The sequence below is a fragment of the Cetorhinus maximus genome, chromosome 5 (assembly GCF_964194155.1).
Source record: "Cetorhinus maximus chromosome 5, sCetMax3.hap1.1, whole genome shotgun sequence".
NCBI lineage: Eukaryota > Metazoa > Chordata > Chondrichthyes > Lamniformes > Cetorhinidae > Cetorhinus > Cetorhinus maximus.
Window position 1 is genome coordinate 116,942,216 of NC_135883.1, and position 15,095 is coordinate 116,957,310.

At 39.3% G+C, this 15,095-nt stretch overlaps 1 protein-coding gene across 4 annotated transcripts in view; it reads left to right on the top strand.

The window, feature by feature from the left end:
- The window catches only part of LOC144680869 (bcl-2-associated transcription factor 1-like), a 77,554-nt gene that overhangs the window by 43,797 nt on the left and 18,662 nt on the right, over positions 1–15,095 (top strand). For all 4 annotated transcript variants that reach the window (XM_078542345.1, XM_078542347.1, XM_078542346.1 and 1 more), the window contains exons 7-10: positions 3,477–3,582; positions 3,889–3,973; positions 8,426–8,607; positions 9,108–9,288. In XM_078542345.1, coding sequence (XP_078398471.1) covers positions 3,477–3,582; positions 3,889–3,973; positions 8,426–8,607; positions 9,108–9,288 — 554 coding nt within the window. The remainder of the gene's footprint in view (positions 1–3,476; positions 3,583–3,888; positions 3,974–8,425; positions 8,608–9,107; positions 9,289–15,095) is intronic.

A 15,095-nucleotide genomic window follows, 5' to 3' on the forward strand; every position in this document is an offset into this window, starting at 1 on the left:
TCAATGTTAGACTTCTGTCTTGATACATTATTGGTTTAAAGTGTGGTGCCATTTGTAGGTACCCTCTTTCGTGCATTTCTGAAGTTGATATCTTGTAGCAACAAAAGGTGTTCATCAGATTTTGCCATCAGTTTGATTAAAACTGATACAATTTCTTACTCATGACCCTTAATTCTCTATCATGGATAAAAGCGATGAGTATTTGTGTAGAAAGCTCTGGCTGCTACACATGGTATACTGGTATACCCTTAAAGATGATTGCACTTAGATTTTTCACACAGTTCTAAAACTAATTTTTTTTACTTGGCCCAATGATAAATTAAGTTTGTGTTGTTTCATCTACTAGGTAAACCTTCATTCACAAATTCTAGAGGCTATTGTATAGCAGGTTATAAGAGCTGAAAATTTAACTTGGTACATCTCATGCTTTTTGCAAAAAAAAAACGGTAAGTTCCTGTGAGGTACTTTGTATGCAATACACAATATCCGGACTTCTCTTTTAAACAGTTATATTTATTGCAGCCCTTCAATATGTGAGCATAAGTGCAAGTGATTCCTTTTAAAAATGTATAATGGTATTTAAGTTAGTTGCTATGTTATTACACATACACAAGATCACTTTAATTAATCTCTGGGATTTATCTGTAAAACTGTCATACAGCTTGATGTACTTAATGTTTTGCTTAATATTATGCATAGTCTACAGAGCTAATCTGTGGAATGAATTGCTTAAATCCATACTCAACACCTTGTATTGCATCATAGATTGAACATTCTGCTTCATAGGTTACTGAGAATATTAAAATAAGAATGTATATGTGCTGACTTCTAAAGAACAAATTTTTGCAGGTTTCTGAACATTTTTCTGGTTATGAATGGTGACAAGGACCTGAACAGTGTTCACCTGTATCCAGCATTTAATGATTTTAACATTTTTTGGATAAGATTAGGTGGACTATGTAGGCATCCAATGCTAAACTCAAACTTTCGCTTTAATGATGACATTAATGTAGAATAAATAACATTGTGTAATTTGCTTACTCGTGAACTAGCTTTTAATTGAGCAAAATAGTGTGTTATATTTAGTGGATTTCTATAATTTTTCACCGTTGGTCAGCTTCAAATTGTCACTTCACTGAAATGACTGAAATTTCACTCCACACTCCATATTAATTTTTTAAAAATAAATCACTTTTTGTAGTTTGTATATTATATTTGGTGCTGTAAGCAAGTGTAACTGGAATGATAAGGCACTGATGACACACATGTAACTCAATTTCTAAATAAAAATTGACCAGCATTGATTGATTTCAGTATAATCGTAATTGATTCTTGTAAGAGTTAGTTTTAAGGTAAAGAGTAAAAAATATTCAACTGTCTTTAAAAATGACAGCTATTAAGTAGATTTTTGTATACAGTAATATTGCAGAGAATTTCTCATAAACTGAAATGTAACTGAGAGAACATTAAAGTTCTGTTTTTGCATTATCAAATGTTGCTTTCTTTTATCAAAATACTGCTGCTTGAATTTTAAACAAAAAGATTAGAAGATAGTAGCCTGGTAGTTAAAGTGGTATAACGTACAACTGTTAATTAGTTTCAGCCCGCATTGTAGTTACAATAAGGAGGAGAATTGCTCACCTTGGGGAGAGAACTGGTAGAGATCCCTGTTCCCATGAATGAATATATGCTTCATGGTGGATTAAACAAAAACTGACTTTGATACAATCTGTGTATCTGGGGCAAGGCCCTTTTAACTTGGATATGGGAGTCTAACTTTCTTAGGGGTAAGATAGTGATGGAGTGAAAATGCATATGTTTTGAAATAGCCAGAAGGTAGCATTTTTCTTTTAAAATATACTTTCTTTAAGGATTTACAAAACATTAGTGTGCTTGAATTTCAAGTGCCACAAAAATTTTCTGTAAAAGCTGTTAAACACAGATGTTGCTAACTCGGGGACAGGAGGAAAGGGGAGAAAAATTCTCTCATCCTCCCCGGTCAGCCACAATTTTTGATTTTGATCATTAGTTGTGTAGTAAAGCCTGGTTGACTGTTGGCAATTTTTAATGTAATTTCCTTTTGTAAGTAAGTGTAACTTCTAATTCAGTAAGAAAAAATATTTAAAAATAAACAAGTTCTGAGAAATCTATAACGTCATGCAGTCTTGACTCAAATGTAATTCGATTTAGCCACCTTGTACAACAATGTAATAGAATATTACCTTGTGCGTTTTATAATTTTGCTGTTTTTGAACATCATGCTTGACAAACTGTAAACCTGCAGAAATGCAGAGAAAACTTGCACCTAAGAATTTCCCCATCTTTACCAGTATTAATAGTCAGAGAGGAATATATGTACATGAAATTGATTCTTTAGAACTTTTTAAAGTCCATCAGTCTTTAGTCACCATGATCATTTTTAGTGAAAGAGTTATGAAAATAAAATACATTATTATGTTAGTACACCAATACACTGTTACAGGTACAGTTTTTGTGCTGAGCTAAAAAGCCCAGTGATGTTTTCTTTTTCATTGCAAATAGGTCATGGCAATCCTGGGATGTGTTCATGTATTGAAATTCCAAGTCCCATGTTAAAAAATATAATAACGGTTGAAAGATACAGATGCAAAAAACACAGGCAAAGTTGAAGCTTCTGTCTTCCTGGAAAAAAGGCTTATAACTGAATTGCTAACAACAAAATTCCTCTGCACTCCTTGTTGGGTTTCATGGAATTATGATCGAGGCACTACTGTTGTAGTGACCCATTGAAGTGTTTATGGTTGGTTGTGAGGCAGTTTCTGGATTTCAGGCGGTAAGTTTTCCCATAGATATTGTACTTGTGATTTTATTAACCAGTTTTTTCCATAGCCAAGTTTGAGACAGTTGAATAATTTTTCTTATCAGTTTGAGAAAGGGATATATTGTTGATCAAATTGAAAAGGTCAGTTTGGCATTGCTAACTTTAAAAATCATCCAGGAGTGGGGAAAATTGTTTCACTTTTTGAAAAGTTACTGCATATAAATAGTCCATCCAACTCCAGGATAAGCTTTCAGCAGTGTTTGGTGATAAATCTGTACCCATTACTCCAAGCTAGTATACAGTATGGGTATGGCAAAAAATACTTGTATTGTAAATAACTGTTTTGTTCACTGAAAATTCAAAACGCTGGAGTGTCACTTTACATGTAGTGCAGCAGTTGAGCTAAAGGCAGTTGTAACGCATATTTGCTATTGCACTTTACAGAGTTTGAAAATTGTACTGTCTTAAGGTGTATGAACATGGTTCAAATTACCACATTGAGTCTAACATATAGCTAAGAATGTAATCTTGCAGCCATATATTTACTGCATGATTCCATCTATCTTTTTTACTTCTGCCAGGTTTCTTGAATATATACTAACATATTTTCTCAAGAATGGAGTATCTAATATGAAAATAAATTAACTGAACAGTATTTCTCCTCTAAAACCAACAGAGCACTATTTCAAGTCAACAGGAATGACCCTAAGTGAGCGCTTTACTATGTATCAGAAGACAGCAGAAGACCATGGAGCCAGGCAGAAAAGTCCTGAAATCCACAGGTATACAGTTGCATACTTTTACCTTTCTTAGTACTGAAATTCTAAAGTCGTTAGTACTTTTAGTAGATAATAGTTGGCTAATTGTATTAATCTGTCAGTATTTATCCGAGGAAGAAGTGTTTAGTTTTCAATAACGTGCAAAACTGCAGATTACGCTAATGGGAGTAATCGCCTTGAACCAGGTATTAATTTTATCTTGTGGATTGAGGGAGGGATGTGGTGGATGTGGCGATATGAAAGGATGACCATAGCTTATTATTTGCCACGACACTGAGGTCTCACAGTATGTCATTATTGACCTTTTAGGAGAATTGATATTTCTCCCAGCTCTCTACGAAAGCATACTCGCATCACAGAGGAAGATGTAACCTCTAAAGAAGACAACCGAAAGGTGAACAGTTATAATACAGACTTTTGGTTTTATCAGTTAATTGCTTGAGGAGTTCTAATTTTTTTATGTCTATTTGGAGGAGATTTTATTGAATGTATACTGGTAAAAATTGTTGGAACAGGATAGGGTCATTAACCCAAAAATCCTGCCTATTTTTCAGAGATAATCCAAGTTTTCTAATCCCGTACCATTAGTTATCTCTTTTAACATCAATACTTTATGGTATACTGCTCTTTCTTATTGGTTTATACCATAACCACTGACATTTTGGTGGAAAAGCTCTCCAAACTCAGGGCAAAAATGAAAACAAAAAGCTAAAAGCTTCTGCGGATGCTGGAAATCCAAAACAAAAACATAATTACCTGGAAAAACTCAGCAGGTCTGGCAGCATCGGTGGAGAAGAAATCAGTTAACGTTTCGGGTCTTCGTCAGAACTGAGTATAGTTAGGAGAAAAGTGAAATATAAGCTGGTCTAAGGTGGGGGGGCGGGGGGAGAGAGAAGTTGAGGGTGTGGTGATTGTGGAGATAAGCAAGCAGTGATAGGAGCAGATAATCAAAAGATGTCACAGACAAAAGGATCAAAGAGGTGTTGAAGGTGGTGATATTGTCTGAGAGAAGTGCTAATTAAGAATGGAAGACAGGATACTCAAGGTACAGCTCTAGTGGGGGTGGGGTGGAAAGACTAAAAAAGTTTTAGTTTTAGATTTAAAAATAATGGAAATAGGTGGGAAAAGAAGAATCTATATAAATTATTGGAAAAAAAAGGGAGGGGGGAGAAACGAGGTGGGGATGGGGGGAGGGGGAGTTTAAGATCTAAAGTTGTTGAATTCAATATTCAGCCCGGAAGGCTGTAAAGTGCCTAGTCGGAAGATGAGGTGCTGTTCCTCCAGTTTGCGTTGGGCTTCACTGGAACAATGCAGCAAGCCAAGGACAGACATGTTGGCAAGAGAACAGGGTGGAGTGTTAAAATGGCAAGCGACAGGGAGGTTTGGGTCTTTCTTGCGGACGGACCGCAGATGTTCTGCAAAGCGGTCGCCCAGTTTGCGTTTGGTCTCTCCAATGTAGAGGAGACGGCATTGGGAGCAACGAATGCAGTAGACTAAGTTAGGGGAAATGCAAGTGAAATGCTGCTTCACTTGAAAGGAGTGTTTGGGCCCTTGGACGGTGAGGAGAGAGGAAGTGAAGGGGCAGGTGTTGCATCTTTTGCGTGGGCATGGGGAGGTGCCATAGGTGGGGGTTGAGGTGTAGGGGGTGATGGAGGAGTGGACCAGGGTGTCCCGGAGGGAATGATCCCTATGGAATGCCGCCAAGGGGGGGTGAAGGGAAGATGTGTTTGGTGGTGGCATCATGCTGGAGTTGGCGGAAATGGCGGAGGATGATCCTTTGAATGCGGAGGCTGGTGGGGTGATAAGTGAGGACAAGGGGGACCCTATCATGTTTCTGGGAAGGAGGAGAAGGCGTGAGGGAGGATGCGCGGGATATGGGCCGGACACGGTTGAGGGCCCTGTCAACGACCGTGGGTGGAAAACCTCGATTAAGGAAGAAGGAGGACATGTCAGAGGAGCTGTTTTTGAAGGTAGCGTCATCAGAACAGATGCGACGGAGGCGAAGGAACTGAGAGAATGGGATGGAGTCCTTACAGGAAGCGGGGTGTGAGGAGCTGTAGTCGAGGTAGCTGTGGGAGTCGGTAGGCTTGTAATGGATATTGGTGTACAGTCTATCATCAGAAATTGAGACAGAGAGGTCATGGAAGGGAAGAGAAGTGTCAGAGATGGACCATGTGAAGATGATGGAGGGGTGGAGATTGGAAGCAAAATTAATAAATGTTTCCAGGTCCCAACGAGAGCATGAAGCAGCACCGAAGTAATCATCGATGTACCGGAGAAAGAGTTGTGGGAGGGGGCCGGAGTAGGACTGGAACAAGGAATGTTCCACATACCCCATAAAGAGACAGGCATAACTGGGGCCCATGCGGGTACCCATAGCCACACCTTTTATTTGGAGGAAGTGAGAGGAGTTAAAGGAGAAATTGTTCAGTGTGAGAACAAGTTCAGCCAGACGAGGAGAGTAGTGGTGGATGGGGATTGTTGGGGCCTCTGTTCAAGGAAGAAGCTAAGGGCCCTCAGACCATCCTGGTGGGGGATGGAGGTGTGGAGGGCAGTTGGGGATGGGCAATAACCTTGCCTGTGTTGCCCACATTCCACAACTCCAGATCAAGTAATATTTTTTTAAAAGACGCACAGATGTTATCAATGTACTGTGTAACATTGCTCTATTTAACACTACTCTCTCTTTGGTTCCTTGCTGTTATTTATATTTTGTTTGTTTTTAGTAAGCTTTCTTTTGATAACAAGAAAAGGCTGAGTGCACTGGAAGTAGCAACTATGGGCTATGGGCTCTGACAACATCCTGGTTGTAGTACCGAAATAGGTACTACAGAACTAGCCATGCCCCTAGCTGAGCTGTTTCAGTACAGCCACAACACTAGCATCTTCCCAACAATGTGGAAAATTGCCCAGGTTTGTCCTGTTCTCAAAAACAGAAGATATCCAGTTTGACTAATTACTGCCTCATTAGCAAAATATGTTGTCAGTGCTGTCAAGCATTATTTACTCACCAATAAGCTGCCTAACCAATAAGCTGCCTACCCATTCTCAGTTTGGGACCCAGCAGGACCAATTGGCCTCAGACCTTCACACGGCCTTGGTCCAAACATGGACAAAGGAACTGAATCCAGAGCTGAGGTGAGAGTGACTGCCTTGACATAAAGCAGCATTTGACTCTGTGTGGCATCGAAGAGCCCTAATATAATTGAAGTCAATGGGAATCGGGAGGGAGAGACTCTCCACTGGTTGAAGTCATACCTAGCACAAAAGAAAGATGGTTGTGGTTTTTGGAGACCAATCATCTCAGTCCCAGGTTATTACTGCAGGAGTCCCTGAGGGGAGTGTTCTAGGCTCAACCATCTTCAGTTAATTCATCAACGATCTTCCCTCTATTATGAAGTCAGAAGTGGGGATGTTAACTGATGATTGCACAATGCTCAGTTCCATTCATTACTCCACATATACTGAAGCGGTCCGTTCCTGCTTGCAAGATCTGGGCAACGTTCAGACTTGGGCTGATAAGTGATAAGTAACATGCATGTCACACAATTGCCCAGCAGTAGTCGTCTCATCAACATCCTGGAAGTAACCATTAACCAGAAACTTAACTGGACCAGCCAGATAAATATTATGGGTGTGAGAGCAAGTCAGAGGCTGGGTATTCTGTGATTGAGTACTCCCTTCTTGACTCCCCAAAGCCTGTCTACCATCTACAAGGCACAAGTCAGGTGTGTGATAGAATACTGTTCCCTTGCCTGGGTGAGCTTAGCTTGAACAACACTCAAGCTCTATACCACCCAGGAAAAAACAGCTCTTTTGACTTGTACCCCATGAACTACCTTAAAAATTCACTCCTGCACCACTGGTGCACTGTGGCTACAATGTGTACTATCTACAAGATGCACTGTAGCAGCTCATCAAGGCTTCTTCGACAGAACCTTCCAAACCCGTCACCATTACCACCTAGCAGGACAAAGGCAGGAGGCACAGGGGAACACCACCACATGCAAGTTCCCCTCCAGGTCGCACTGTTTTGTCAGTTTTTGGTCAGTGGGAAATCATGGTGATTTGAAGAACCAAAACTGACAAATATATTTCCATTCCTTCATTATTCTGGGTCAAAATCCAGGAACTCTCACGCTAATAGTATTGTGGGAATGCCTTAATAACATGGACTGCAGTGGTTCAAGAAAGTAGCTCACCAACACTTTCTTGAGGACAGTTGGGAATGGGCAGTAAATGCTGGCCTTGCCAGTGATGACCACATTCTGCAAATGATTAAAGATAAGTTTTTGTTAAAATATAGTTTCTCTTTTTCTGCCATTTCTTGAAATCTGGTAACTGTCTTCAGCTTCCTTTTTTTTTGTCAGTGAGGTTGAGTCGGATGTGAAGTAATTAACTCTAAATTCTAATTTTCCTAAATTCCAACTTCACACTAATTTTCAAGTGGATCTCAATACTTGCTTTCACCCTTTGTTTATTGTTTGAAATTCTTTATTATTTGAGATTTCCTTTGCAAACCTGCACTTAACTTGCTGTAAATTTCTATCGATATAATTTGCTCTGCCTAGCTGATTAAATTTATTGTATTCTTTGAAAACATTCTTCATGTTTCTAGTTTTTGGTCAGTGGTAAATCATGGTGATTTGAAAAACTAAAGAATTTTTCAGTAACTTTGTCGATGCCGCATTAAAATTAAACCTTGTGGTGTGTTCATATATGCCATATGTGTTTACAAAATCATTATTTCAAATAATAAGTGTTAAGTATCAAACTAATTCCAGCCATGTGTAAATTTTCTGTTGTTTATTGCTTACAGTCTCAGTTTTTTTTGTAAAATAATTAGGCAGAAAAAAAATTGAAATGTGATCCAGTTGACTTGCGCCATGATATTGATCGGCGTAGAAAAGAGAAAAGTAAAGAACGTGAAGGTTCGCGAGAATCTAGTACATCAAAGAAGCTTTCCTTGGAAAAATCAGGGAAAGACCATAAAGAGTACAAAGATTATAAACCCTTCAAGGAAGGAAGGTAAGATTGTCTTTTAAACTCTAATTTTGTTAATTTACGCTCGCTCAGTTTTAGATGCTAATGTTATATTTAGCTGTAGTGGGGATATTTGATTTACAGTAGTAACTTGAACATTTCTTTCTCAATAGCAACATTTTCAGGATAAACAAAATCATGGAATAGTGTGTCAGTATTGAAAATGGAAAACTGACAAACATTTACAGGATTATATGAAAAGATGATTGACCTCAAATTTTTAATTGCCTGATAGTGGTTTATGCAGTATAGTACTTCGTGTTAATAAGGTCAGAATTCCAAATATTCCCTCATCAGCTTCTATTTACTTATTTAGAAAAAGGAGGTGAAAAAATGTTGTCCGCCTAGGAAAATTTTTCTTTTAACTGTTTCATGTAGGTTTCATCTCTGGTGTTGTCTTAGTGGTAACACTAAGCGGATTATCCGACGGTCACTTTTTGCTTTTCCATATGCAGTAATAATTTTTATTAATATGTTTCTTGTAGCAAGCATAGAAATAAAGATCGGGACCATTCCAGCTGTTCTTCATCCTCTTCTTCACCTGAACCCCACGAGGATAGAGAAGCCAGAAAAGAAAGGGATGATGGCTCGAGTGGTTTTAAGTCGTTCCAGGGACATACAGACAATGCAGTTTTTCAAGGGCGAGGAAGACCTAGGGGAAACTTTGTAAGTGCATCATGGTGCTGAGATTTTGTTTTTGAACGAGTTCATCAACTAATTTAAAAAAAAAAAAAAAATTTTTTTTAAAGAACTCTCTGAAACAGTATGGTTTAATTTTCCTCCTGGTATCAGTTGACCATTTGAAGAACAAGATTGCTGCTGCTCTTTTTCTAAATAGGAGGTCACACTGTTGAATCTGACTGGCACCATTAGCTTTTAGAAGTTAGGTTCTGATTGATCCTTGACTACTTATATAGGCCTAGATAACCTTGGTGTTGGGAAAGCTTTTAGAAACGATAATCTGGCACAAAGTTAACAGTGACTTGGACAAATGTGGATTAACTAAGAAAAGCCAGCACAGATTTGTTAAAGACAAATCGTGTATAATCAGTGAGTTATTCTATTAGTTAACTGAGGGCTGATAATGGTAATGCTGTTGATGTGTCGGACATTAACTTCCAAAACGTGTTTGAGAAAGTGCCATATAATAGGCTTGCGGGCAAAATTGAAGCTCATGAAATAAAAGGGACGGTTGCAGCATGGCTATGAAGTTGGCCGAGTGATAAGAGTAAGAGTGGTGGTGAGCAGTGGGCCCTCAGGAGTCCGTACTAGAATTGCTGCTTTACCTGGTGTATATTAATGACTTAGACATGGATGTACAGGGTACAATTTCAAAATTTGGAGATGGCACGAAACTTGGCAGTATTGTGAACTGAGGAGAATAGTGATAGACGTACAGAGGACATTGTTTGGTAGAATGGATGGACACATGGTGGATGAACTTTAATGCAGGGAAGTGTGAAGTGATATATTTTGCTAGGACAAACGAGGAGAGTGAATATAAACTGAAGGGGGGTTTATGAACAGAGATATCTTGGGGTATATATTCACAAATCATTGAAGGTGGCAAAGGCAGTTTGAGAAGGTGTTTAAAAAAAGCACGCGAGTTCCTTGGCTTTACAAATCGAAGCATAGGATGTTATGATGTTAGCTCTAAAACAGTGGTTCAACCTCAGCTGAAGTATTCTATTCCGTTTTGGGTACCACACTTCAGAAATTATCTGAAGGCTTTAGAGAGGGTGCAGAAAAGATTTCAGAATGGTCCCATGGATGAGAAACCTCAGTTCCATGGATGGATTGGAGAAGCTGGGGTGTTGTGCTTCGAGAAGGGAATATTGAAGACGTGATAGAGGTGTTCAAAATCATGAGGGGCCTAGACAGAGTAGATAGAAATTGTTCCTATTGATTGAAGGGTTGCGAACCAGAGGACAGATTCAAGGTGATTGGCGAAAGACCAAAGACAACGTGAGGAAACTTGTGCTGCTAGTGGTTAAGATCTGGAATGCATTGACTGAGAGAGAGTGATGGAGGTAGATTCAATTGTAGCTTTCAAAGGAGAATTGAATAAGTACCTGAAGAGAGAATTTGCAGGGTTACAGGAGAGCAGGAGTAGCTGAGTTGCTCTTGTGCAACTCAAGCACCCTCTATTTGTTCTGCCACTGTCCTCATACTAAATTTGATTTCCTAAGTGCTGACATCTGTGGCTGAAATTCATCAAGTTACTTTCAAGTAAAATGTGCAGGATTAATCATTTGGTTTCGTCCTGATTGAAAAATTGGAGATGCTGACACGTCACCAAACTGGCAGTGCAAAAGTTGGACTAGCTGAACTAAGAAAAAAAATCCATAAAGTAACACAACAAATAAGTTAAATTAATTTTATAGTCAAGAGCTTGTTAACAAGCTATTTGACCCCAATAATATGCTGCCCATGCCTTAATATGGTTGGAGTGGGCAGGCCGTTTCTGTTTAAAAATAATTTAAAAGGGTAGGAAGGAGGGGTATTATCTCCCAGGGGTTGCCCTTTTACGCTTCGGGGAGCAGCCTCTACGAAAGTAGCCCCCGCCCATTTCTTCCTACCCACCTGCTCTCCCTAACCCACCACCGCTACCCCCCTTCCTAAGCTACTCAAACCCTTCCTGCCCAATACCCTGGATTTGCCTTACTCCGGGATCCATTGGGCCGCCACGTTGGGGCTGGTTGTAATCTTGGCAGCGCCCACTAATGAGATCTTGGTGCTGTTGGGACTGTCAGCCAATTCAATTGGCTGGCTGCTCCTGCAAGCTGGACTTCCTCCCTGGTGACGGACGAAGTCCCATTGTCAGGCACTTTAGAGCGAGTCAGCTTCACGCCAGCTTTCTTTCCAATATGCAGCCCAATGTACGGAATGAATGTTGAGATTAGATTGAGCAACGCAGCTTGCATTTACAAAATGGCCTCTAACATAGAAGTACATCCCAAGGTCTTTTACCAGAGTATAATGGGAAAAATTGGATGCTGATGAAGGAGGAGATAATAGCAGTGGTGACCAGAAGCATGGCCAGAGAGGTAGGATTGGTCTTAAAGGAGAAGAGCGAGGTGAAGAGGGCAAGAGTTTTGGGAGGCAAGTCTAGAATATGAGCCATAGATAAAAACTGAAATGTATTTAACTTTTGTTTAGGTCTGTTAGTTAAACTGGTAAATGCTGAAAAGCTATTTGTCATCTCATTGAGTATGTTATTGATTTAAGTATCGATTGATTTATAATTATTTTTAAAATCGTTCCAGTCTCCTGTAGTTAGGACCTTGCTGTTTCAAGCATGCATAATGTCAGTGAGTGGAGTGTGTGTTGAACTTATATTGCCTGGAAGAACTTGGTATTGAGGTGTGGTCACTAGCATTGTTAAAAATCAGTGAATTTGAGTGTTGATCGATAAAACATGGGCTGATCTTAATATCCAACAAGTGTTAAGTTCAACCTATGTGGTGCTGACTGGCACAGGAATTCAGTTCATAGTTACGTTGGGAGACTGTAATGACTTTTAATATCTGAGTGATTTAAGATGGAAAAAACTTGAGGTATTTTCACATTCAACAAAAGTCAAGAGTGTCTCTGGAGCTGGCTGCAAGCAGATGTAAAACTGCTAGGAAATGTAGTAACACCTATAAGGTTTAAACCTGTTTGTGGTAATTGCCAAGGATCTATTTGAAAAATGCTTGTTATAGGCAATTTACTCATGTACAAAGTATAATTGTAATGTAATCCATTTTGATTTCACTAACAATGTCCACTGTATCTCAAAAACCCTGCCACTCCACTGAACTAGTTTCCATAGTAAACATAATTGAAATAGAGATAAGTAAAGTTAATTTAGCAAATTAAGTAAATGTTATTATTCATATTTTGATTAGTTCACCATTTCCTTATTTTCAGCAGCATTGAATCTGTGAGCCATCTCCAGTTATAAAGTGAAGCATTCATATGTAACTTACTAACAAACCTATGGCTACCGATTTGCAGCCAAATAATTCTTTACTTACACACGCATGCAATATTACAGTAATATTATAGATGTGAACATTTTGGATCATCCTGCGTCAATTAGAGAGAATTAGCTGTATTTTACTCATAGGATATGCTGCACTTGCAGACATTAACTTTTCAAGAGTAATGATTTAATTTTCTAAATTAATGGTTTAAGAAATCAAGTCAATATGTAAACATGAATCAAATAAGCACTGTAATAAAACTTGATACTTCAGTACTTTTTGAATCCCTAGATCTAGATGAGTGATTTTCAAACTTCACTGCGCGGTCAAATACGGGCATATTGCTCGGTGACCCCGTCTAAAGGTTTGAAAGACATTGTCAGATACCCAAAGGAAAACGGTTCTATGTTTGCAGAAAATATTTTTATTAAACAGCCACAGAAATAATGTTAATTAAGTCAACAAATTTATAAATCTACTGACCTTGCACACCTCCAATGATAGAGGGAACCTAGTTTGAAAACCTATGAATTTGGAGCACCGATGCTTTATTTTCTGATCTCCATAGGACACTTTATCAAAGACACTTTCTGTTTTGAGTTTTTATATGATTTTAAAATCTAACTAAGTCTCAATCTTACTTAACAGTTTATGGAAACTAAGAATCCTTGAAGGTCAAAATCACGTACAGCTTTCCCAAACAAAAACAAATGCTACGGATGCTGGAAATCTGAACTAAAAGTAGAAAATGCTGGAAATACTCAGTAGATCTGGCAGCATCTGTGGCGGGAGAAACAGTTAACGTTTTGGGTCAATGACCTTTCATCAGAACTAGTAAAAGTTAGAAAGGTTTTGAGTAGGTCAAATGGTGGAGGGTGGAAAAAAAACAATAAGGAAAATCTGTGACAGGGCAAAAGACAAGCGATGCTGCTATTCCTCGAGGTTGTGTTGCGTTTCACCAAGCACTGCAGTAGGCAGAGGACAGAGATTCAGCTTGAGGGCAAGATGGAGAATTAAAATGGCGGGCCACTGGAAGCTCGGGATCATGCCTGCAGCCTGAATGGTGGTGTTCCACAAAGTGGTCACCCAACCTGCGTTTGGTCTCTCCAGTGTAGAGCTGACGACATTGTGAGCAGTGAATACTGTATATTAAATTGAAAGCAGTCCAAGTAAATTGCTATTACACCAGGAAGGACTATTTGGGACCTTGAACGTTGAGGAGAGAGGATGTGAAAGGACAGGTATTGCATCTCTTGATTAGGCACCTCTGGACTCAACATTGAGTTCCACAATTTCAGACTGTAGTCTCTGCCCCCTCCATTTTGCTTTCCTTTTTGTCCATTGCCCCATTTGACTCATTTAAAATCTATTATATACATACATAGAAACATACGAATTAGGAGCAGGAGTAGGCCACTCGAGAATGGCAGAGCAGGCAAGAAGATCATGACTGATCTGATTGTAACCTCAATCCCACTTTCCTGCCTACCCCCAATAATGTTTCACCCCCCACTAGTTAATCAAGAGTCTATCTAGCTCTGCCTTAAAAATATTCAAAGACTCTGCTTCCACCGCCTTTTGAGGAAGAGAGTTCCAAAGACTCAGGAACCTCAGAGAAAAAAAATTCTCATCTCTGTCTTAAATGAGCGACCCCTTATTTTTAAACGGTGACCTCTAGTTCTAGATTCTCCCACAAGAGGAAACATTCTCTCCACATCCACCCTGTAAAGACCCCTCAGGATCATAAAGGTTTCGATCAAGTCGCCTCTTACCTACTAAACTCCAATGGATACAAGCCTAACCTGGCCAATCTTTCCTCATAAGGTAACCTGCCCATTCCTGGTATTAGTCTAGTTAGTCTTCTCTGAACTGCTTCTAATGCATTTACATCTTTCCTTAAATAAGGAGTACAAGGTACTCCAGATGCAGTCTCACCAGTGGCTTGTACAACTGAAGCATAACCTCTCTACTTGTGTAATCAGTTCCTCTCATAATAAATGATAACATTCTATTAGCTTTCCTAATTACTTGCTGTACCTGCATACTAGCCTTTTGTGATTCATGCACAGGCAACTCAGATCCCTCTGCATCTCAGCTCTGCAATCTCTCACTACTTAGATAATTTTTTATTCTCCCTGCCAAAATGGACAATTTCACATTTGCCCACATTATACTGCATTTGCCAGATCTTTGCCCACTCGCTTAACCTCTCTATGTCCCTTTGTGGCCTCCTTCTGCCCTCTTCACAATTTACTTTCCTACGTGTGTGTTGTCAGCAAATTTAGCAACCATACCTTTGGTCCCTTCATCCAATTTATTTATATAAATTGTAAATGGTTGAGGCCCCAGCACTGATCCCTGTGGCACACTGCTCGTCATGTCCTGCCAAGCAGAAAAAAACTCATTTATGTCAACTCTCTGCTTCCTGTTAGCTAGCCAATTTTCTGTCTATGTCAATATCTTACCCCCTACACCATGAGCTTTTATTTTCTGCAATAACCTTTG